General features: G+C 63.0%; 13 protein-coding genes across 13 annotated transcripts; 8 read left to right on the top strand and 5 right to left on the bottom strand.

Annotated features, from left to right (window-relative positions):
* Positions 1-530: 530 nt before the first annotated feature.
* On the top strand, positions 531-1,130 carry OSTLU_8083 (predicted protein; the record flags this gene model as incomplete). The annotated part of the gene is made up of 2 exons (XM_001417910.1): positions 531-590; positions 750-1,130. Coding segments are annotated over 2 exons (441 nt in total), but the record flags the coding sequence as incomplete, so codon positions are not given.
* Positions 1,131-2,741: 1,611 nt separating this feature from the next.
* On the top strand, positions 2,742-6,202 carry OSTLU_31590 (predicted protein; the record flags this gene model as incomplete). Its single annotated transcript, XM_001417909.1, has 1 exon — positions 2,742-6,202. The coding sequence occupies one exon, from the start codon at positions 2,742-2,744 to the stop codon at positions 5,985-5,987; it is 3,246 nt and encodes a 1,081-aa protein (XP_001417946.1). The 3' UTR covers positions 5,988-6,202.
* Positions 6,203-6,713: 511 nt separating this feature from the next.
* Positions 6,714-7,451, top strand: OSTLU_31589 (predicted protein; the record flags this gene model as incomplete). Its single annotated transcript, XM_001417908.1, has 1 exon — positions 6,714-7,451. The coding sequence occupies one exon, from the start codon at positions 6,714-6,716 to the stop codon at positions 7,431-7,433; it is 720 nt and encodes a 239-aa protein (XP_001417945.1). The 3' UTR covers positions 7,434-7,451.
* Positions 7,452-7,479: 28 nt separating this feature from the next.
* Positions 7,480-8,526, bottom strand: OSTLU_31588 (predicted protein; the record flags this gene model as incomplete). Its single annotated transcript, XM_001417665.1, has 1 exon — positions 7,480-8,526. One exon carries the CDS (start codon positions 8,524-8,526, stop codon positions 7,480-7,482), a length of 1,047 nt encoding a protein of 348 aa, XP_001417702.1.
* A 92-nt stretch (positions 8,527-8,618) lies between these two features.
* On the top strand, positions 8,619-9,308 carry OSTLU_31587 (predicted protein; the record flags this gene model as incomplete). The annotated part of the gene is made up of 1 exon (XM_001417907.1): positions 8,619-9,308. One exon carries the CDS (start codon positions 8,619-8,621, stop codon positions 9,306-9,308), a length of 690 nt encoding a protein of 229 aa, XP_001417944.1.
* Positions 9,309-9,551: 243 nt separating this feature from the next.
* On the top strand, positions 9,552-10,562 carry OSTLU_92721 (predicted protein; the record flags this gene model as incomplete). The annotated part of the gene is made up of 1 exon (XM_001417906.1): positions 9,552-10,562. The coding sequence occupies one exon, from the start codon at positions 9,552-9,554 to the stop codon at positions 10,560-10,562; it is 1,011 nt and encodes a 336-aa protein (XP_001417943.1).
* A 498-nt stretch (positions 10,563-11,060) lies between these two features.
* On the bottom strand, positions 11,061-11,852 carry OSTLU_3329 (Oxa1 family transporter: 60 KD inner membrane protein OxaA-like protein; the record flags this gene model as incomplete). The annotated part of the gene is made up of 1 exon (XM_001417664.1): positions 11,061-11,852. A coding segment is annotated over one exon (792 nt), but the record flags the coding sequence as incomplete, so codon positions are not given.
* A 784-nt stretch (positions 11,853-12,636) lies between these two features.
* On the top strand, positions 12,637-12,912 carry OSTLU_31584 (predicted protein; the record flags this gene model as incomplete). The annotated part of the gene is made up of 1 exon (XM_001417905.1): positions 12,637-12,912. The coding sequence occupies one exon, from the start codon at positions 12,637-12,639 to the stop codon at positions 12,910-12,912; it is 276 nt and encodes a 91-aa protein (XP_001417942.1).
* Positions 12,913-12,948: 36 nt separating this feature from the next.
* Positions 12,949-15,584, bottom strand: OSTLU_31583 (predicted protein; the record flags this gene model as incomplete). Its single annotated transcript, XM_001417663.1, has 1 exon — positions 12,949-15,584. The coding sequence occupies one exon, from the start codon at positions 15,582-15,584 to the stop codon at positions 13,029-13,031; it is 2,556 nt and encodes an 851-aa protein (XP_001417700.1). The 3' UTR covers positions 12,949-13,028.
* A 1,120-nt stretch (positions 15,585-16,704) lies between these two features.
* OSTLU_24516 (predicted protein) lies at positions 16,705-18,864 on the top strand. Its single transcript, XM_001417904.1, has 3 exons — positions 16,705-16,996; positions 17,143-17,239; positions 17,323-18,864. The coding sequence occupies exons 1-3, from the start codon at positions 16,916-16,918 to the stop codon at positions 18,750-18,752; spliced, it is 1,608 nt and encodes a 535-aa protein (XP_001417941.1). The 5' UTR covers positions 16,705-16,915; the 3' UTR covers positions 18,753-18,864.
* A 34-nt stretch (positions 18,865-18,898) lies between these two features.
* On the bottom strand, positions 18,899-19,369 carry OSTLU_15331 (predicted protein; the record flags this gene model as incomplete). Its single annotated transcript, XM_001417662.1, has 1 exon — positions 18,899-19,369. The coding sequence occupies one exon, from the start codon at positions 19,367-19,369 to the stop codon at positions 18,899-18,901; it is 471 nt and encodes a 156-aa protein (XP_001417699.1).
* Positions 19,370-19,621: 252 nt separating this feature from the next.
* Positions 19,622-20,002, top strand: OSTLU_31580 (predicted protein; the record flags this gene model as incomplete). The annotated part of the gene is made up of 1 exon (XM_001417903.1): positions 19,622-20,002. One exon carries the CDS (start codon positions 19,622-19,624, stop codon positions 20,000-20,002), a length of 381 nt encoding a protein of 126 aa, XP_001417940.1.
* Positions 20,003-20,241: 239 nt separating this feature from the next.
* On the bottom strand, positions 20,242-22,392 carry OSTLU_38677 (predicted protein; the record flags this gene model as incomplete). The annotated part of the gene is made up of 2 exons (XM_001417661.1): positions 20,242-20,937; positions 21,022-22,392. The coding sequence occupies 2 exons, from the start codon at positions 22,390-22,392 to the stop codon at positions 20,242-20,244; spliced, it is 2,067 nt and encodes a 688-aa protein (XP_001417698.1).
* Between the last annotated feature and the right edge of the window lie 317 nt (positions 22,393-22,709).

The following is a 22,709-nucleotide window of genomic DNA, read 5'->3' as shown; positions in this document are numbered from 1 at the left end:
TTCGAGATTACGCCGGCGTGGAGCGAGTGATGGTGCGTTGGGAAAATATACCGAGCGAAGCATTGACTCAAGTATCCGTGCGAAGCGGCTGTGAGAGTGAGGGTGATGTCAGATGTGTGCGTTGGCTAGACGACGCGACTTTTCTCGCTGGTTACGCGAGTGGCGCCGTTGAGATGTGGGACGCAAATCGTGGTTCGACAGTTGCGAGGTTCGTTGGACACGAGCGCGCGGTGACGGCGCTCGAGTTGATTAATAACGATCTCGTCAAGAACGCACGCACGTCAGTGTACGTTGCTTCAGCATCTCGGGATAAAACGGTCCGCATATGGCGCCTGGACGATTCACTCGGTCGCGACTGCACCACATTGACTGGTCACGAAGAACCCGTCACTTCTCTCGCCATCGCATTGTCTACAAATGAGCTCTTCAGCGTGGGAGGTGACGAGATCCGTTGCTGGTCTTGCGCGCCGGGATACCCGTTACTATATGTTTTGAACACAGAACATAAAGTGCCGGTCAATTCGATTTCCCTCGCACCGGATTTGAGTTTCATGATCACGGCCGCGACTGACGGCGTCATGCGATTGTGGGTCTTTACGCTCGAAAACTCAACAATGGTGCAACAAAAGTCCAGAGGGACCAACTTTCATCGCGCGGACGATTATGATGACCGAACTTCGGGCGTTGGTACATCTAATCACACACCGTCGGTCGGTAACAGCTCCTTCATCGGAGGGCGACGAACAAAGAAGGTCGCTTCCCAACCTCCCACGGTGACGTTGGAATTCCGCGGGCACATCGGTGAAATCACTTGTACCGCCTGCGCGTCGACTGGGTTATTCGCAAGCAGTGGTGTTGACAGCAGCATCATGCTGTGGGAGCCTAGGAACGCAAAGCACGTGGGGCTGATCAAAGCACACGATGGACCGATTACTGCTTTGAGCTTTAACCGAGATGGCAAACTGCTCGTATCCGCATCTGTCGATCGAACGTGCAAAATCCACAGTTCGCTCACCGGTAAACTGATTGTTTCAATGAATCACATTCATCGAATTACTTGTGCGAGTATTTCGCTAGACGCAAGTTGCGTTGTGACGGGTGCAGGAGACGGAACGATGCGTCTCTGGTCTTGGATCGGACGACGAGGGACGGCATCCACGGGCGCTTACCCACGAGATCCCAACATGCTTCGTCGCGCGGAAGCGAAGGAAGACGTCGAATCACGAAAATCTGACGATACAACGGTGTCTGTTCATCGAGCGAAAGTGACCGCGGCGGCACATCTCGAGCTCCACGGCGTTGGCTCGTACTTTGTCACAGGCGCGTCTGATGGCTCGGTGCGTGTTCTCGACTCAAAAAATTGGAAGCTCAACATGGACATGACTCCGTTGCAAGCCAAGGTTGTTAAAGATGACCTTGCTTTCACTCCGTCTCCGATACTTACGATGCATTCCGAAAGGTCTGATTCGATTGTCTATTTTGGACGATCCGATGGCTCGCTCACTGCGTGGGATTTCAGTGCAAATTCATGGGCGTGGTCAAAGAGTAAGGTTGCTCAGGCACATGAACTGGGCGTGTTTTCGATGACGGATGCCGGTCATGGAACACTCATCACCGGTGGCGGTGGCGGGAAGATATGCGTATGGGACGTCCGCAGTCGTAGTGGTCCCACCATCATGAAGTCATTCGAAGCGCACAATTCGCGTGTGCGCGGTTTATGCTCAGACGATTCCTTCACGCTCTACTCCACTGGTGGCGATAGATTGGTGAAGTTTTGGGATCTCGACCATGAAACGTGTAAGCGTGAGTTTATTGCACACGACACAATCGTCGTTGACTGCACTCTTACTCCACGAGGCCTCGCCACCGTCGACATCGACGGGCTGGTGAAAATCTGGGACGAGCGCGCCGCGACGGAATCCGCGCGTTTCCAGCTCCCTCCTGGCGTCCCACTCTCGTGCACCAAGATCGCAGATCAACAACATTGGATTGCCACTACCACTGACTTCGCTCTATACGTCAGCGACGTTCGCACGTTTCGCGAAGTCATCACCTTTCCAAGTCCTCGCGCGCAGACGCGCGTCGTCGCCGACGTCGCCGTCGGCGCAGCCGCCTTCAATCCAGCCGGCACCCGCGCCGTCGTCGCCGACGCCTTCGGGTGCGTCCACGGTCTCTCCACGGCGTTCGTCAGCAACGCTGTTTTGGACGCCGCGCAAAAGATACATGCACTCGCGTAATCCTATTCGCCGCCTTCAATCTTCATCTTTGAAATTCCAGCTGTCGCCAAGTCCGTTGCTCTGCCCGCCACACCACCGACAGTACGACGCGCGATGGCCCCCGACGCGCGCGCGCGCGACCTCGACAACGGTCGCAAGAAGCTCGAAGAGTTCCGCGCGCGTAAAGCCGCGCGCGCGGCGTCGTTGAAGCGCGACGCTGCGCCGAACGCGCGCGTCTCGCTCGACGACGTCCCGAACGGTGAGCCGAACGATACGTACAGCGCGCGACTGGAAGCGAAACTCGCCGAGTTAGGCAGCGTCGCGGGAAGCGTGCGCGAGGATGCGCCGTTAGATGGCGTCGCGGAGGCGGTGACGAGCCCGGAGAGCGCGAGAGCGCGGCCGCAGGTGATCGATGAAGATTACGGCGCGACGCTCGACGAGGCGGCGGCGAAGGAAAACGCGCGCATCGCGAGTGAACGCGCGCTGTACGATGCGAAGACGGATTATCGCGATGTAAACGATGCGATGGATGCGATCGGGGCGGATAAGATTGCGGGAGACGTCGCGGGCGAGTTGCAGCGGGAGTTGGAGACGCTGCGCGAGGAGTTCGCGGGCGAACGCGAAAGATTGGAGGAGGAGATCGCGAGTTTAGAGCGCGAAGTGACGCGATTGAAGACGGTGGAACCGGAATTGGAGGCTTTGCGAGTGTCGTTAGACACAAAAGAGGCCGCGGCGCGGGCGAGCGCGGAGGAGGTGGCGAAGGTTCGCGACGAACTCGCGGCGAAGGTGGACGAGCTGTCGAGCGCGGCGGCGGAGATCGAAGAGGCACGAGCGGGCATGGAGGAGATGAAGAGCGCGGTAGAGGAGGCGAAGAAGCAGTCGAAAGACAAAGTCAAGAGAGCTATCGCCAAAGGCAAAAGTATCGAGGCTGAGAAGAAGGCGCTCGAGGAGGAGATGACGACATTACGTTCGGCGAGCGAGGAACACGCCAAGTTGACACAAAATCTCGCCGAAGCGGAGTCCAAACTTGCTGCGCTTCAAAACGATCTCAACGCCGCAAACGATAAAGCGATGATGTTTGAGGGCATGGACGACGCACTCGCCGAAGAAAAGATTCGTAACAAGGATCTTCAAGCGCAGCTTGTCATGTTGAAATCTCTCGAAGCGAAAGAAAAACCACTCGAGGTTGAGCTCGCTGCGGCGAAAGAAACCGTGGAAAAGCTCAAAGCTGAAGTTCAAAACGCCCAAAGTGCGCTTGAAAGTGCACAAGCCGACGTTGAAGCCGCGCGCGCGGATGCGGATGCGCAAACCATGCAGTTGAGGGAAGATTTGGCAATTGCTGTCGAATCCTTGCGGAAAGTCGAAGAGAGCGCTGCAGAGGAACAGGCAAAAATTGAAGAGGAGCGCGCGCAATTCGTGTCGCAAATCGACGACATCACGGAGCAATTGGGCGTTTCCGAGCGCGCCGTTTTTGAGAAGGACGCGGAGATTCAGTCACTCGTGGCGAGGATTGAAGACGCGCAGAGTTCATCTAACGATGACGTGACGCGATTGCAAGCGGCGCTTGAAGCCGCCGAGCAAGAAAAACAAGCCCAGTCGACGGATTTGTTAGAGCGTCTGAACGATGTGTCATCACAATTAGAAGACGCGCACGGGAAGTTCGCCGCATTAAGCGACGAAAACGCGACGCTTGAGAGTGAGATCGCGGCGAAAATCGATGAAATTGCCGCGCTCACGTCTCGCGTTCAGGAAGCGAGCCAATCTTCCAACGATGAAACAAGGGCACTGCGCGCGCAGCTGGAAGAGTTAAGCGCTGAAAATGCCTCTCAAAGCGCAAGCATCGCCAAACTTTCCGATGCAGCGCGCGCGACAAACGAAGAAGCGAACGCGCTAAAGGCAGCGAAGACTGCTGTCGAAGACGCGCTTCGAGCAAAGGATCACGAAATTGCGCGAGCGCAATCTGCGTTCGACGACGCCCGAGGCGCGGCGGCGGCTGAGCTCGTAGATGCGCGCTCGCGCCTCGACGCCGCTGAAACGGAAAAGAGTGTGCAGCACGAACAACTCGTCGAAATCAACGCGCGCATGCAAGCACAGACGGCAGAACTCGCGGCTTTGAATTCCGCCAAGTTGAGTGCGGAGGATACTGTCGCCAAGCGAGACGAAGAAATCGCCAAGCTCACGGAACACATGCGTTCGCTCGAATCATCCGGAGACGTCGTGGGCGAGCTTCAAGCGCGCATCGAACTCCTTACGCAGGAAAAAGAATCGCTCGAGGCCCAAATCGTCGATTCTAAAACGGGATTGCAGGCTTCTCAAGATGAAATCAAGTCCCTGTCGAGCGCCAAGGAGAGAGCCGAAGGCGAGTTGAGTGCAAAGGATGCGCAAATAGCCAAACTGACTGCAAAGGCGAAGAAGACGAAGAAGGCGTCCGATGATTTACTTGCCGCGCTTCGCGCAAAACTCGACGCCGCTGAGCAAGAAAAAGAAAACTCGATCGCGCAGTTGCGAGAAGAAATCAGCGCGGCAAACGTGCGAGTTCAAGCGGTGGAGAAGGAGGCTGCCGACGTCGCGGCGTCTAAATCTGCGCTCGAGAAAGAGTTAGCGGCGAAGTGCGACCATATTAATGAACTCAGCGCGAAGGCCGACGAAGCGCGCGGTGCCGTCGGCGAGGAGTTGTCGCACACGCAAGCTAAGCTCGACGCCATGGAGGAGGAGAAGATCGTAGCCGAAAAACAACTCAAGGAATACGTGGAACGATTACAGGGCGTCGACGCTGAGTTGTCGGCGCTCAAGGATGAGAAGGAAAAGCTCAAAGTTGCGATCACGGAGAAGAATCAAGAGACGTCGCAACTTCGCGAGCACATCAAATCAATGAACGCTGGTTCAAGCGAAGAGTTGTCTCGCGTCAACGAGGCACTCACCGACTTGCGCGTTTCGCACGAATCCGCGATCGCCGAGCGCGAGGCGCTCCTCGTCGCTCGAGCCGACGTTGAAGAGCGTTTGGCGAAAGTTGAGGCCGAGCGCGATAGTCTTGCGCGTGATGTAGCGTCGACGAGCGAAGCCGCGTCGCGCGTCGCCGTGCTTGAAAAGGAAATCGCCGATATCCGAGTCGCAGAGGAGAAGACGCTCGCGGAGACGACTGCGTTGGTTGAGGAAAAGAGCGCGTTGATCGCGCGACTCACCGCCCAAGTAGAAGAGGCAAAGGCGAATGGCGCCGCTGGGGCACAAAGCCGAATCGGCGAGTTGAACGCAGCGCTGGGTGAGGCGCAAGGCGAAGTCTCGAGCTTGCGCGCAGAGCTCCGGGCGGCGCAGACGTCGCTCGCGTCAACGCGAGATTTGCAAGAGCGGTTGGTGCGCGCGGAAGCGAACCTCACGACTTCGCAAGAAGTGCAAAATGATTTAAGGTCGAAGCTCGCCGACGCGAACGCCGCGCTGTCGAAGCAGCAGAGCGCCCCGCTACCGTCGACGCCTCCGCCGCCGACTTCGGCGTCGCGACGACTCCCGCGAACGCCGAGCGACAGCTCGCACGCGGTCGACATCGAATCCGGCGACCGCGCGGAATCACCGTCGAAATCCCTTCGCGTTTGGAAGGATTCTCGCGTCACCGGCCGCGTGCCCGCGCGATTCCAACCGATCATGGAATTTTGCGACAACGCCTTCGTTCGCTTCTTCCGCGTCATGCGAACGCAACCCTCGCTTCGCTTCGCCGCCCTATCCTACTGGGCCATCCTCCACGCGTGGCTCTTTTTCCATCTCTTCGTAGCGTTTTAACGTCAACCGTCGCCATTCGAGACCACGACGCGCCCGACGCCTTCGCGTCACTTCGCGCCGCGAATCCAACCGAATCCAACCGAATCCAACCGCCGCGTCCGCCATGACGCTCCGCGCGCCGCGCGCCGTCCCGCGCGCGCCGCCGACGCCGACGCCGACGTCGACGCCGCGTCCCGCGCCGCGCGCGCGCGTCGTCGTCGCGTCGGCGTCGCGCGACGACGACCGCGCCGCCGCCGCGCTCACGCGACGCGCGCTCGCCGCGCTCGCCGCGTCCGCGGCGTGCGCGCGCGTCGACGCGCCGCCGCTCGCGCGCGCGCGAACGAGCGCGGTGCCTCGCTCGACGTCGCCGCTGCTCGGCACGACGCTGCGGCCGTCCCAGGTGGTCAAGGTGAGACGACGACGACGACGACGACGACGAGACGCGGCGACGCGAGACGAAGGCGGAGACTGACCGACGGCGACACAAAACAGGGGTGCTGGCAGCTCTCCGGCGGACACAGCGGCGAACGCGCGAGCGATCGCACGCGAGGCGACGACGCGACGACGGATTTCGCGACGTTCGTCGACCGCGGCGTGACGACGTTCGACACGGGACCGGAGGCGTGCGGCTACGGACCGAGCGAAACGCTGGTGGGAGAGTACCTGAAGACGGCGCACGGGAAAAAACACGGCGATGAGATAATCGTGTGCACGAAACTGTGCTGCGTCGGGCGAGAGCAGACGACGATGACGAAGGCGTGGGTCGAGGAGAACGTGACGCGACCGATGCGACGCATAGGGGTGGGGAAACTCGGGATGGTGCAGCTGTATTGGAACGATTACGATAAGAAAAATTACGTCGACGCGGCGCTGTTTTTGACGGATTTGAAGCGGGCGGGGAAAATCGGCGCGGTTTCGCTGACGAATTTCGACACGAAGCGCGTGAAGGAGATGGTGGACGCGGGCGCGGAGATTTCGACGAATCAGATTCAGTACTCGTTGCTCGATCGACGGCCGGAGAAGGTGATGGTGGACTATTGTCGACAGACGGGCGTCGGGCTGTTGCCGTACGGCGTCGTCGCGGGGGGACTGTTGTCGGATAAATATTTGGACGCGCGCGCGGAGGACGTCGTCACGAATACGTCGTCGCTGCGAAAGTACGCGTCGGTCATCGGGCAAGTCGGTGGATACCAGTGGTATCAAAGTTTGCTCCGAACGCTCCGCGCCGTGGGCGACAAGCACGACGGCGCGAGCATCGCCAACGTGGCGTCGAAGTGGGTCCTGGACTCGCCCGCGGTGCCGGCGATCATCGTCGGCGCGCGAAACGCGAATCACGTCTCCGATCACCTCGCGCTCTTCGACTTTGATTTAGACGCCGATGATCGAGCGGCGATCGCGAGCGTGCTCGCGAAGGGCGCGCAGCCGACCGAAGACGCGTACACGTGGGAGCGCGGAGGTCGATGGTAGAGCTACTAGTGAGGTTGTTGTACAAATTTTGTCGTTTGCTTCGCGACTACCCCTCGGACACGCGAACGACGATTTTCCCAAACACCGCGGGATCGCGCAATAAATCGCACGCGCGTTCGATGTCCTCCAACGCCAAAACCTCGCCGACGGGAACGCGCAGCTTACCACTGTCGACTAAACGCGCGATATCGATCATCGCGTCCGGATCTAAACGCATGACGGCTTGCTCGTACCCGACGTCGCGTTGCCAACGCGTAATCGTCGCCTTCCGCGCGTACTCGCCCACCCCCCTCATCGCGCCGTACACCATCCCTCGCTCGCTCGCGATGTGCTTGCCCAAATCCCCGTGCAGCGTCACGTACCGTCCGACGCCGTACTTCAACAACTCGATCGCGCTCCGCTCCGTCCGCGCCGTCCCCACGCAATCCACCGCCAAATCAAACGGCGCTCGCGCCGCCGTCGCCCGCCGCAACGAAAACCCCTCTCGCTCGTAATCGTGCGCCTCGTCCACCCCGATCACCTCTCGCAGTCTCACCGCGTCGCTCGCGCGCGCCGTCGTCACCACCTCGCACCCCGCGCTCTTCGCCAGCGCGCACGCCGCCGTCCCCACCGCGCCGCCGCCGCCCAGCACGCACACCCGCTCCCCCGCCCTCGCCCGTCCTCGCTCCATCACCGCCCTGTGCGCCGTCAGCGCCGCGAACGGTATCGCGCTCGCCTCCTCGTGCGTCATTCCTCGCGGTTTCTTCGCCACCGCGTGCGCCGGCGCCTTCGCGTACGTCGCCCACGCGCCGCGCCGCGTCGTCGGCGCCGTCGCGCCGTAGCACTCGTCGCCGACCCGCCAGCCTCGCGTCTTCGCGCCGACCGCGCGCACCACGCCCGAGAACTCTCGTCCCGGCGTCCACGCGCGTCGCGCGTTCGGCGCGCCGGCGTAGACGTCGACCGCGTACCCGTCGCGCGCGGCGTTGACGTCGATGTGATTCACCGTCGCGCATCGCACCTCCACGAGCACGTCGCGCGCGCCGATCGCCGGCACCTCGCAGTCGGCGACGACGGCGACGCGGCGCGTCTCGGCGCACGCGCGCGCGGCGCGCATGACGCGCGGGAGCGACGCCATGCGCGTCGCGATGTCGCGACGTCACGCGCGTCGCGAATCCGCGGCACACCGACGCGTCGCGCGCGTTCGCGATGCGCGCGACGACGACGGCGCGCGCGTCGACGTCGCGCGCGACGCCCGCGGCGTCGACGCGCCGAGTAACGGCGCGCGGATTCGCGACGCGAAAGCGCGGATTCGCGACGCGACGGCCGTCGACGCGGATTCGCGACGCGCGACGACGCGCGGACGCGGACGACGCGCGATCGAGCGCGCGCGACGACGACGACGACGATGACGACGACCGAGGCGCGACCGACGGCGACGACGGGCTGTCGAGCTCGTTCGCGGACGAGGTGGCGAGACGCGGCGGCGCGCGCGCGTCGACGACGCGAGCGAATCCGAACCCGTTCGATCGCGACGGCGCGAGCGACGCGCCGAAACCGCCGCGGTTCGCGCCGAATCCGAGCGCGCCGCGACGCGCGGACGAGAGCGATCAGCTCGCGCGGTCGCGCGCGCTGCAGAGCGAGGGGCTGGAGGGATTTCCGGCGCGCGCGACGGAACTGCTCAAGACGGGATTCGCGGTGTTTCTCGGGTTCGGCCCGTTCGTGGCGGCGATATCGGTGGTGTTTTGCGCGACGTATTTTTTGTTCGGGTCGGATTTCATCCACGGCGGTGAAGGGTACGGCGCGCCCGCGTTCGTGCCCGCGGAGGTGTTGCTCGGCGAGCCGACGGTGGATCCCACGGTGCCGTTCGCGTCCGGCGACGCGCGGCGCGCGTCGTGATTCGATTCGATTCGCTGCCTTCGCTTCTTCCTTCGTTCGTTCGTTCGTTCGTTCGCGTTTAAGGTCGGCGTCGAGCGGGTCGTCGTGATGGCGCGTTCCGTTCGACGCGTCTCGCGGCCGCGCCGAAAAAGGCGGGAAAAATCCAATTGTTAAGATTCACGCGATCCGCATCGCGCGACGCTCGCGACGCGTCCCGAACCGCGCGCGTCGCGCGTCGCGAGCGATCGACTCGAAAAATCATTCATGTTCTCGTTCGCCGCGTCGCCGCCGTCGACGCCCGCGAAGCGCGCGCCGTCGTCGCGCGACGACCTCGAGACCGATCGCGGACGCGGCGGCGACGACGCGCCGGTGACGCCGACGAAGGGCGCGCCCGTGCGCGTCGACGCGGCGGTCAAGGGAGTGTATCGATACATCGATAAGAAGACGTACTTGGATTGGGGACTGACGAGCGATTGGTCGGTGGAGGGACCGAGGAAGCGTCGGTCGATCGGCGGCGACGACGACGACGCGGCGAAGCGGGAGCGCGAGGAGGCGGACGGAGACGACGCTCGGCGAGCGAAGAAGGCGAAGACCGCGACGGAGGAGGGTGAAGATGAGAACGCGGCGAGCGAGGGGTACGGAGAGATGACGGAGGGGTCGATCGAGCGGTTGCTGCAGCTGTTGCGAGGTTTGTCGAGCGCCGACTTGGACGCGCCGTTGCCCGTGCGAACGCCCGTGAAGGGGAAGTCGATGTCGGAGATGTGGGCCGATCTCAACCTGTGCGAGGACAGCACGTTCATCGATGTCGGGAGCGGATACGGGAAGGTGGTGTTTCACGCCGCGCTTTCGGCCAAGGTGGCAAAGTCGGTGGGGATCGAATACGTTCCTTCGCGAGCGCAAAAGGCTTCTGAAGTCCAAGCTGAACTTTTGAACGGCGATCGAGCGTTCATGACGGACGAGGGACGCGAACTCGTGTCTCCGCCGAGGTGCGAGTTGGAGCAAGGCGACGCGACGACTCGCGGAGCGTTCAAGTTTTCGCACATTTACATGTACGATCGCGTCTTCAACGAAAAGACGCTCGCGCTCTTGGCCAAGCAGCTCAACCGCTCGAACTTCCAGGTGCTCGTGACGTACCAGCGCGTGGAGTTGTGGCGACGATTAGGTTTGCGAAACGTCGAGCACGTGCACTCGTTCACGATGCGCACGACTGGTGGACAAAATTTCAAGGCGTACATCTTCGTGAAAGGGGCGTACGGCGGGGCGGGAGCGGCGTGAGGACAACTCTGCAGCTGCAATCTTTTAGAATCGACGTGTAACAATCAATGGCTAGAAACATCTGCGTTATTGCGTCGCGGCTTCGGATGGGGCCTCTTCTTTCTTCGCCTTGAGTTCCGCCTTGTACGCTCGAAGCGCGACGAGACCCTCCTCGAGCACGGTGGCGTCCTTGCCTTGCGCCTTGAACTCCTTGATCAGGGACTTTAACTCGGTTTCTGTGGCTAAATTGCGCTCTTCTATGTTCTTTTTGCGCGGAAGACGGTTACGAAGGGCTTCCTCCATCGTCTTGGCGTCTTCTTCGCTCATGCCCGCGGCGATGGCGTTTTGCGCCGCCAACTGTGGCGCGGCGGCGACTTGCTCCTCTCGCCATTTCGCCAGCCACTCCTCGTCCCAGACGATGCTCGGTCCGAAGTCTGTGGTGCCGGCCGGTATGATCTCCGCGTCTTCCGGAATCACCACGCATCCGAGAGGAATCTTAATCTTAATGTCGTCCGGAGCCTCCACCGTCGCCTTCGCGCCGCCGTTGCGCAAAAACACCTGAATCCCCGTCGTGAATACGTTGTTCCAGAACCAGTACAGAGCTAACCCGGCGGGAACGGTGAGGGAGATGTAGCCGATGAACAGCGGAAGCAACTTGAGCAACACCGACTGATTCTTCATCTCATCCGTCTTTTCAGTCTCCTCCGGTTTCAACACTTCCATGCTCACGAATTGCGAAATCGTCGTCAGCACCGGGAAAATCAAATACAGCGACGCTTCCTCCCAACCGATCGGCGGCGCGTAATCCGAGTCGAGCGGCAGCAGCCAACTCAAATCTCGCGCGTCCGTGGGACCTGCGAGGGAAGGTAAGAAAAACCAAGCCTCGTCAAACGCGCCGTCGATGCCGGCGTTGTTGAACGCGCGATACAACCCGGCGAGCACGGGAAACGTCAACAACGCCGGACCGCACCCCGCGAGCGGGTTCACCCCGTTTTCCTCGTACACGCGATTGATCTCCTTATTCATGCGCTCCTGGTCGTCCTCGTACTTCTCACGAATCGCCGCGATCTGTGGCTGCAAGTTTTTCATATTCAGCGAGCTCACGACTTGATCTCGCGTGAGCGGATACGTCACAAACTTGACCAAAATCGTCACGATGATGATCGCGTTCCCGGTCGAGTACGGCACCCCCAGCCCTTGCAACTGCCCCTGAATCGCAAACAACAGATCCTCGAGCGCGTCGGACACGGGCGCGAGCCATCCCTCCATTCTCTGCGGCGCCGCGATTTCCCCGCTCGCGATTTTCGCCGCGCGCTCCGCCTCCGTCACCGCGCTCATCGCCTCTTTCAGCGCGTCCGCGTCCACCGCCATCGCCCCATCGCCGACCGCACCGTTCGCATCGCTCACCGCGCGCACCGCGTCCGCGAGCGCGCCGACGTCCGCCGTCTCGAAAACCGCGCTCGCGTGCGCGTGCGCGTCGCGCGCCAGCGCCGCCATCGCGTTCGCGTCCATCGCCTCCAGCCCTCCCAGCGCGTCGCACCGCGTCGCGCGTCGCGCCCGCGCGATCGCGCCGTCGCCGCGCGCGTCGCGCCGTCGCTCGATCCGCGCCGTCGCCGTCGCCGTCGCCGTCGCCGTCGTCGTCGCGCGTCGCGCGCATCGCGCCGTCCCTCGCGTCGCGCGCGCGACGCCGCGCGCGGCGAGCGACGCGCGCGGCGTCGCGCCGACGCGCGGCATCGGCCGACGCGCCGGTCGCGCGCGCGGTCGCGGCGTCGTCGTGTGCGCCGCGATCGACGCGGGTGGATAATAAAACCTCGACGTTGCGCGATTTCGTATGGGCAAACAGTGCGACGATGGAAACCGAGACGCACACCGCGACGCGCGCATGGCGCTCGCGCGCGCGCTCGCGCGCGCGACGCGCGCGACGACGGCGGCGACGACGGCGGCGCGCGCGGCGGCGAGCGCGACGGCGGGACGGCGCGCGATGGCGACGACGGACGCGACGACGGCGACGGACGGGGACGACGGCGCGCGGACGCGCGAACGCGCGATGGCGACGCGCGACGACGCGATTCGCGAGGCGCGAGCGACGGCGACGATGGCGCCGACGGCGCGGACGGCGACGGGCGCGACGCTCGAGGACGGTGGACTGGGATCGCGGGTGATGGAGATGTGGCTCATGGCGGTGCCGAAGCGCAAGGTGACGCCGAGTCGAAGGAAACGGAGGAATCAGTTCAAGAGGTTGCCGTTCGTGGAGAGCGTGGTGCGGTGCGGGGTGTGCGGGAAGGTGAATCTGCCGCACGTGCGGTGCTGCGACGTCGCGCGCGAGGCGCGAAAGGGGGGGGGAGAGGAGACCCCGGGGACGTCGCCGTGACGCGAGGGCGACGTCGGCTTGGACGCGCGACCCGGATAGCTTAGTGCGTGTGCGTTTGTTTATTAATGTCTTCATGAACAGTCAATGTGAACGATTCACTCGTTGTTTGTAATCGCTCAGTCGAAGTTGTGCTGCTTCAACCACGTCTTGGCCTCGTCGAATTTGGTCTCGTCCGTCGGGCGACCGTCCTCGCGCCACTTCTTGAGCCAGGCTTCGGCGGCGGCGCGTTGCTCGGCCGTCAGGTTGTCCGAGGTGACCGTGCGAGTGGTGGTGGTCGAGACCGTCGGCGTCGGGACGGGCTTCGGCGCCGCGGCGACCGGCGTCGGCGCCGGCGCGGCGACCGGCGTCGGCGCCGGCGCGGCGACCGGCGTCGGCGCGGCGGCGGCGGTCGGCTTGACCTTGCGCTCCCAGTTGTCCATCCACGACTGTGCCTCCTTGGCGTTCTTCACCGGATCAGACTTCGGCGCCGCGGGCTTCGGCGCGGCAGGCGCCGGCGCCGGCGCCGCGGCGGCAGCCGGCTTAGGCTTGCTCGCGGACCACTTGTCCATCCACGATTGCGCCTCCTTGGCGTTCTTCACCGGATCAGACTTCGGCACGGCCGGCTTCGGCGCGGCGGCGACCGGCTTCGGCGCGGCGGCGACGGGCTTTGGCTTCGGGGCGGAACCATCTTTGTTCATGTATTTCTTGAGCGCTGCATCGAACCAACCTTCGGTGGTGCTTTCACCGGAGGGAGCATTCGTCTTCGTCGGCGCCGGCATCTTGGCATTCTTCGCTTGCTCGCGGAACTTCTTGTCCTCCGTCTCGTAAACCAACGCAATCGTACCCGCGATGGCGAAGCCAGCTTCACCGGAAATGTTCAAGAAATCGCCAGATTTATCGTTGGCCTTGGCGAGAATCGCTTCCGCCTTGGGTTCTTGGGCGTCGACGATGGCATCGAAGTCGACGGGCACGCCCGGGAGGGCCTCCTTCTCGACGACGGTCGTCTTGTAAGTCCCAGCGAAGGGAGCGAACTTACCATCTCTGGCAGACTTCGTGAACGTCGGCTTCGCCTTCTTTTCAACAGTGCGCTTGCTGTAAGTCGGTTTCTCAGCGGATTTCCCGGCCGCCTTCTTCGCGGCCATCTCAGCCTTGGCGGCGGCGCGCGCGGCGGCGGCTTCCTCTTGCGCTTGAGCCTTCTTCGCGGCGGCCTCAGCCTTCTTCGCGGCGGCCTCAGCCTTCTTGGCGGCTTCTTTCTGTTGCTTGGCGATCTTTTCGGCAGCCTTTTGACCAGCGGCGGCGGACGCGTTGTCAGCCTTCGGTGCCTTCGGCGTCGCCGGAGCGGATTCCATGTATTGAGAGAGAGAGCCGAAATCGAAACCAAGATCGCTGCTACCGGCGGCCGGGGCGGCAGCCATCGGCTTCGGAGCAGCCTTCGCAGCGGCCTTCGCGGCAGCGGCGGCCTTCTTTTCTTCCTCGGCAGCCTTCTTCGCGGCCTCAGCAGCGGCCTTTTTGGCAGCCTTCTTAGCGGCGGCTTCAGCCTTCTTGTCAACCTTCGGCGCCGCCGGAGCGGATTCCATGTATTGAGAGAGAGAGCCGAAATCGAAACCAAGATCGCTGCTACCGGCGGCCGGGGCGGCAGCCATCGGCTTCTTCGCGCTTTCAGCCTTCTTCGCGGCAGCTTCAGCCTTGGCGGCTTCCGCCGCTGCCTTCTTGGCGGCTTCAGCGTCAGCCTTGGCCTTCTTGGCGGCTTCGGCGTCAGCTTTCTTGGCGGCTTCAGCGTCAGCTTTCTTGGCGGCCGCGGCGTCGGCCTCGGCCTTCTTGGCGGTCGCGGCGTCGGCCTCGGCCTTCCTCGCAGCCTCGGCCTCGGCCTCGGCCTTCTTCGCGGCCGCGGCGTCAGCCTTCGCGGCGTCTTCGGCGGAGGTGTCCTTCTTGGTCGCCGGTTCGGCTACACCCGGAATAGCCGGAATTTCGATGCTCGGCACTTCAAACGTCGGAATCGAGAAGCTCGGCGCATCGAAGCTCGGCGCGGTGAAGCTCGGCAAGGTGAACGAAGGGGCGGTGGTGGACTTGGCCACCGCGACTCGTTTCTTCGTGCCCTTCGGACCGCGCGTCGCAGAGTCGTCTTCGTCGTCGAGATCGATGATTTGAGATTCATCGATGCCGCGATCGTAGCGGTAGACAAAATAGTCGTCCGTCTTCTTGATAATGGCGTCATAATCCAGAGTAGCGAGGCTTTCGCCGATTTCAGACTTGTAATCCTTCGCGTTCGGAGACATGGCGCCTTCGGGCGCGCCGCTCTTCGCCGGCGCGGCGGCAGCCTTGGCCGCTTTCTTACCCGCTTCCTTCACCGTCGACTTTCGCGACTGCACTTGTGCCTTAAGCGCACCCTCGAGCGAGGAAGTATCCGCCTTGACTCGCTCGGGCGCTTCAGCCTTGGCGTCAGGGTCCTCGACGGGGTCGACGGCGTCGAGCGCGAGTTGCACGATCTCCGTCGCCGAGCCCGCCGCGCGCGCCGGCTCGATCGCCCCCTCCACGCCCGCGAGCACGGAAAACGCAACCGTACCAGCCGCGACGATGCGCTTCAGCGCGCCGCCCTCGACCTCTTCGCTGTCTTCCGAGCGCTTCGCCGCCGCGCGCGCGCCTCGCGGCGCCCCTCTCGCGCTCTTCGTCCTCTTCATCGTCTGTTCATCCATCGCGCGCGCGCGCGTGCTCCACCGTCAGTCTCTACACATCCCGCGACGCTCGCTCCAACCACCCCGCGCGATCGCGCGTCGTCCCGACCGCGCGCGCGTCGTCCTCGCGGTCCGATCGTCTCGACGTATCCGATCGAAGCGTCGACGATGGCGCGCCATCGCGCGCCGATCGCGCCGCCGTTCGCGCGCGCGCGCCGCCGTCGCGCGCACCTTGGTCGCGATCGCGCGAGACGCGACCGCGGACTTCATCGCGAGCTCGTTCGCGAGAGACATCGCGCGTGGTTTAGTGCCGACGACGCGACGCGCGCCACCCCTGGAGCGCGGTCGGTCGTCCATCGCGCCCGACGACATCCGCCGTGTTTTCGCGATTCGCAACGGTTCGCATCGTCTCACTGAATGCGCGTACGAGAATTCGAAACGTCGAGTATTTTTTGCAATTTCGCGCGATGGGCGCCCGCGCGCGCCCATCGGGACTCGTCGCGACGCGCGCGCGCGGGCGCGCGGCGCGCGACGCGCGACGACGACGCCCGACGCGCGCGCGCGCGATCGGGGATTAATTCGCGCGCGCGAATGCGGCGCGACGCGCGCTTGATCGCGCGCGGCGACGCGCGCGCGACGCGCGGACGTCGCGTCGCGGCCGCGCGCTCGCGGACGCGGTCGGTCGAGGCGTTCGGCGCGTCGCGACGCGTCGCGCGACGCGCGAACGCGACGATCGCGCGCGCGGACGCGCGCGCGAATGTTACGCTCGCGGGATGTCGTCGCGCGACGTCGATCGCGATCGCGACGACGCCGCGTCGCGCGCGGATGCGTCGGATCCGACTGCGTCCCATAGCGCCCCGTGCGGTGCCAATGTCGGAATTCTAGGGCGAGCGCGCGATCGACGCCCGCTCCCCGCGCGGGCGCGGTCGCGGCGCCGTCTCGCCCGCGTTCGATCGACGACGCGATCATCATCGCGCGTCGCCGCGCGATCGACGCGCCGCGCGCGCCGTCGCGGCGTCGCGCGCGCGCGCGCGCTGTCGGCTCGGCACGCGCGCGCGCGAGAGATTTTCTCGGACGAGTCAGGACTCGACGACCGCGACGGGGTCGGCGCGCCCGAAATGCACCGCGCGCCGCACTCGCACGCGCGTTTCGCGCGTCGCGCGATCGCGGCGAGCGCCTTCGTTCGCGTCGACGACTTCGATCGTATTCTCTACCGCGCGTATCTCGCGCGATCGGGCGCGCGCGCGTCGCGCGCGCGTCGCGGCGCGCCGGATTCGTCGACGGGAATCGCGTCGCGAACGACGCGAACGACCGTGGATTCGCGAGGGCGTGCGCGCGGCGCGGCGACGAGAATGGCGTCGCGGTTCCGCGAGGGGACGATCAAACGCGCGTGTTACGACGCACTGCGCGCGGCGGGGGAACAGGGCCTGACGGTGCGCGCGCGAGGCGACGACGGGGGTATCCCCGCGCGGACGGGGGCCGGTGTGAGACTGTACACGCACACGGACCGCGATGTCGACGCGCCGAGGCGAACGCGAGACTGACGACGCGACGCGCGACGCGCGACGGGCGACGATAGGTGAAAGAGATCACGAGAGCTGTTCGAGAGCGATCGGGTGGGGTGAAACTCGGCGGTGCGACGCCGCAGAATACGATCGTCGGACAGTTGTCTAAAGGTGCGACGACGACGAAGGCGAGGCGACGTAGGACGCGCGACGATTTTTCGGCAAGAAGACTGACGATGCGAACGCGAACGTAGATCCGATGTTTGTGCTGGTCAAACGCGCGACGTATAAAGTGATCGATCTGGACGGGGAGTCGACGGGGCGACGGGGTGCGGATGAGGTTGAGTTCGCGGGCGCGGCGGCTTGTCGCAAGCGTCGTCGCGAGACGGAGGACTACGTCGGGTGCGAGAGCGAAAGTGACAAGAGTTCGGGTTCGGAGCTCGTTGACGTGAACTTGGCGTACGAACCAGGGTCAATGGTAGAAGTAGCGCGTCCGCACAAGTCCCACGGCGCGACCTGGGCGAGCGCCAAGGTTATCGAAAACGACGGGGAGTTTATCACGCTCGGCGTCGCGCCGGAAGGCGGCGGCGATGGTGTCGCAGATAACGTTCGTTTGCCCACGAGCACGCTGTCGAGTACTGTTCGCCCGACACCACCAGTTGACAATCTAGCCGTGGACGCGTCTCGTCGCTTGAACGAGGAGGTCGACGTGCATTACAACAACAGGTGGTGCGAAGGATATATTTCTCAAATCACCGACGCTCGCGGGAAAATTGTCGTTTGTTTTCCGGGCGTTGGCGTGAATAACGATACATCCTTGATAGTGTTCCAAGACTCCACCGGACAATCGTGGATTCGCGAGACGTGGAATAAGACACGGCCTAAGCACGCGTCGATTAGAAGAGGTTGGACGTTGTCACCGTACGGGCGTTGGTCGCCGAGAGGCGCGCCGCAGGAAAGTGGTATTGTCGGACCAGATTCCGCGTACAAGCACTTGGCGGCGATGATGAGCGTCAGTGAAGCCGGCGATAGCACCAAGCGCTACAAGCGCGAGGCAGTGCCGAGTAACTTTGGCGGCACGATGACGACGAGCGAACATCATTCAGGGAATACAACGAGTAAGCCGCCGATGACCGTAGGCGGCTCCTTCGTCGGGGACTCGGGCAAGGGCATAGTGACCTCGGACGAAACGGATTGCCCGTTCAAGTCGATTTCCGAGGCGTGTTATCACCTCTTACTCACCGCCGGCCCCGAAGGTTTGCAAGTGAGCGAAATGGTGCGCTTGATCAAGGATCGTTCGCTCGTAAGGCTCGCCGGAAAGACGCCGGCGAACACACTGTACAGTCGTCTGAGTCAAGACGCACGATTCCTCAATGTGTCTCGAGGCGCGTACGCGCTTGAAAGCGTCGTAAACGCGGCAGCGAAAAGCGCGAACAATGCCGGTTTGCAACGTTCGCAAGTGGACGAATCGCCAAAGAGACCGCAGCCGCGCGCGTCGGAGACCGTCCCCGCGAGATCGTACATGAATCCCATGAGCACAGAACACTCGGGAATCAACCGCGATGGTTTTGCTAGCGCCACGCCATCTGTCGCTGGTTCGCTCGTGGCGTCGAAAAGCTGCATGTCGGAGCTCTCTGACGCTAGTGAACTTCTTCTCGGTTTGCGCCGAGGCAGACGTCGATGAGAATGTTTCTCCGTCTTTGAAATGTACGAATAACGGCCGCCACCGCAGCTCCAACGCGCGCCGACACGAATTTTGTTTCAACATCGAGTATATTAATTACAAGGCTATACAAAAATAACCCCTCACCACGAACGTCGACGCGCGCGTCACCCGCCAAAGCGCGGAATCGTGTGAGTGGGCATCTGCGCGCGCGAGCGCCCGAGCGTCTCCGCGACCACCACCCAAGTCAGCACAAACACCCCGTAACTCGACGCGAGAGAGTCCAAGAAGAACTCCATTCCCTCTCCGATCTCATCCAGATCGATCCGCAAGTACATCGTCTCAAAAAAGTACGTCCCGACGTTGATGAAGAACGCGCCCCACACGGTCCAACCAAATCCAAAGAACCCCATGATCCCCGCGATCGTTCCCAGATACCACGCGAGGAAGTACTTCGAGTACGCGTTCAGTCGAACCACCTCGGCTTTCGTCCACGTCACCGTCTCTCCCTCGTCGTCGTCGTCGTCGTCGTCGGCGGCGGCGTCGCGCGCGCGCTCGCGCCCGCGCCCGCGAATCTTCTCGACGAGCGCTTCATCCCTCGTAAACTGCGCGCGCGCGAGCGCGATCGTCTTCTTCATCGCGGCCGCGCGCGCCGCGTCGTCGCGCGTCGCCCCTCGCCCTTCGCCCGCGCGTCGCGCGTCGCCCGCGCGTCGCGCGCGCCGCGTCCGCGCGTCGTCGACTGCAGTCGACTCCCGCGCGCGCGCGATCGACGCGACGTCGTTCGACGCCGCGCGTCCAACCTCGCGCGCGGGTTCGCCGGCGCCCGCGCCCGCGGTCGCGCGATCGCCGTGACGTCGACCCTATCGCGGTCGCGCGCCGACCGCAGAAACATGCGCGCGGTGACGAACACCGTCGCGCCCGCGCGCGTCGCGCGCGCGTCGGCGCGCGCGAACGTCGCGCGACGATCGCGTCGCGCGATCGCGGTGTCGCCGCGCGCGAACGCCGCGCAGGTGGTGGCGCAGACGGCGATCGACCTGAACGAGGAGACGGTGACCGCCATCGGGGCCGCCGTGCTGGGCCTCGGCGCGGGGCTCGGGATCCCGATCTTCTTCGTGTGGCAGGAGCGACGGGATAAGGAGCGATTGGAAGAGATTCGCGAGCTGAACAGGGCGACGCTGAAGGCGACCGGGGAACAAATGTCGCCGGAGGAGATCGCGGAGCTGCGCCCGAGTCGGTACTTGGATAGACGCGAGTTTAAGGATGATGATTAATCGATCTCGACGACGCGGAAGCGCGCGCGCGGACGTAGAGTGTTGTCTTTGGTCGGGCGTCGCGATGGCGGCGACGACGACGCGATGGCGATGGTGTCGTTAGTTTATTGAAATGATGAAAACCGCGCCGACGAAAACCGCGCAGACGTCGCTTTTACGACTCAAACTCGTGCTAATATTTACGTTACATCGTCGGGGTGTCGGTGCCGCCATCGCGCGCGCGCGTTCGCTTCGTTAAATCACGTCGCGGCGTGCGCGTGCTGCTCCGATGCGGCGAATTTCGGGTAGATGCGCTTATAAAGCGTCGCGCAAATCGTGTCGTGCTGATGGATGACGTTGTTGAACACGCACTTCATGCGACCGTGCGTGCCCACGGGCTCGACGATTTTACCTCGCAATCCGTACTTTGTCCAAAGTTCCAAAGGTTTGAACCAACGAATGTCGTTGGGATTGTGGAACATGTATCGCGCCACCGCCTTGTGTTTGTGCGTACGAAACGGAAGCGCGCTCAGGATTACTCGCTTGAGGACGATTCTATCTGGGTTCGCATCGCGTACGGATCCCGTGAGACAGAGATCGACTTTGATCCCGTGTGATGTGAACGATTCCTTGAACCCGATCACGGGCGCCGGCCCGTACGTGATGGGCGCGTACACGCTGGCAATCGTCGGCGAGCGAGCGCGCAAAAAGCGCTCGAGCTTGTGCTTATCGCCGAGATTATCGGTGTTATACACCGGACCAGCGCGCTCGCGGCGAAATCCGACGTGGAACCAAAGTGGATCCTTCGACTTTAACGGCGCGTCGTAGTACGTCGACTTTGTGACGCAATAGTTCATCAGCGAAAGGCATGACTCGTACTGCATCAAGCCACTCAACACCACAGGCCCGGCGCCACCAACCCAACCGCTCCAGGACGGACCAACGCCGAGACCGATCTTGCCATCTTCGCTCCGCGGGCACACGTTCGGATTCGGGGCTTCGTATCCGCCCAAGCCTTCGAAAAGAGCGGTGACGGGAACGCGTGGGACGCCAGCGATGGTGATTCGCACGTACGTTCCGATTTGCGCGCCGCCCACTGAGTCCTCTTCTTGAACTTGTAGCGCGCGTTTATGCGCGCGCTTGAAGTTTTCGAACGCAAACACGCGCGAGTAATCGTAGGGAAGCGACTCTTTGGGATCCCACGGCGAAGATCTGAAAGATTTTAACCCTCTGTACTTTGCGAATCTGTCGCGAGCGACGCAATGCGCTGGCGTGTCCATTTCGTCTGGAAACTTCATGTCCTCATTCTCTGCGTCTTGAAGCGCCGCGCGCTTGTTACTATCGCGCTCGGCCATGTCCAGGTTTCGACGCGTTTCCAAATCGACCTCGTCTTCATCATCACCACCAGCATTCACCCATTCTTCATCTGATTCCCCATCTTCCGCGATGTCGGCACCGCCTTCGCGCATCTCCGCCTCGGCGCCAAATGTGTCATCTCCAGGCGCGTCGTCCATGGTGGCGTCGTCGGCATCATCTGCGTCTTCATTGGCGTTGCCATCTTCGTTGGCGTCTAAAAGCCACGATGCTTGATAATCGCTCATACCAGCCGGGCGAGTTTTCCTCTTCGCCTCGAGCTCGGCGAGTTGGAGCTCTGTTGCCGTCGGCCACGTTTGTTCACCAGCCATTGAATCCGGTTGGTTTTCCCGCATAACTTCCTGAGCTATGTTGGCATCCCGCGTCCACGTCATCAGTACCTCGTTACCTTCCATCGCTGCGTCGTTACGACTCACAGCGTTCGCGCGCGCCTGCGCAGGCTCGGCGATGGACTCAATTTTAACGACTGGGAAGTCGCCCACGCCCGGCAAATGCCAAAGCTGACTCGCGGTCGCAGGCACACCACGAACGTACCCTTCAACGACGACGGTAGCAAATCGATCGTCGCTCACGTCGGGGATGATCTCGCGACGATGCGCGAGCACATACGGCCGCTGACCGCGCCAACGCGGCGTCTCGCCGCGAAGCTCCACCGTTTGTCGCACCAACTCGGTGAATTCGGCTCGCGATGTGGCCGGTAGCGTTTTCACGCGGTCGGTGGGAATTTGTAACTCTGTCGCGACGATGTTCAGCATCGCTTTTTTCACCTCTTGCCTCTTCGCTTGCTTCACGTCGTCCAATCCTCTGAGCGCGAGGAGCGTTTGCGGAATCCCGAGCGCCTTCAGCGTCGGTAAACACCGCGCCACCACCGCGCTCGGCTCGTGCGCGCTCACGGGCGCGATCACCATCAACAAATCGCACACTTTGAGCGTCTCCAACGCCGACATCACGTTCGCTGAGTTGATCAAAAGAAACGAAACTCGTTGCCGATGCCGCCCGCACGTCGTCGTCCGCGGCGTCACGCAATCGTCAAACATCCCCTTAACGAACGTCCCCGCCTCCTCCTCCCCCCCAGCGTCCTCATCCCCTCGCATCGTTCGCACCAACGTCTCCAAGCACGCTCGCAAATCATCCAATCCCTGTTCTTCCTCGTTGAACGCCAACACGCCCACGACTCTCGGCGTCGCCCTCGCGTGTCTTCGTTCCATCACCAGCGCCTCTCTGTTCGCGTCTCGAATCTGTTTCCCTCGCAGCGCCCGCTCGCGTTTATTCCCCACGCCGTGTCCGATCTTCATCGACGCCCGCGCGCGCGCGCCGAACATCTCGCGCGTCGACGCATCGCTCGACGTCTTGT

The sequence above is a fragment of the Ostreococcus lucimarinus genome, chromosome 5 (assembly GCF_000092065.1).
Source record: "Ostreococcus lucimarinus CCE9901 chromosome 5, complete sequence".
Classification (NCBI taxonomy): domain Eukaryota; kingdom Viridiplantae; phylum Chlorophyta; class Mamiellophyceae; order Mamiellales; family Bathycoccaceae; genus Ostreococcus; species Ostreococcus sp. 'lucimarinus'.
This window is presented reverse-complemented; position numbering and strand designations above follow the sequence as displayed.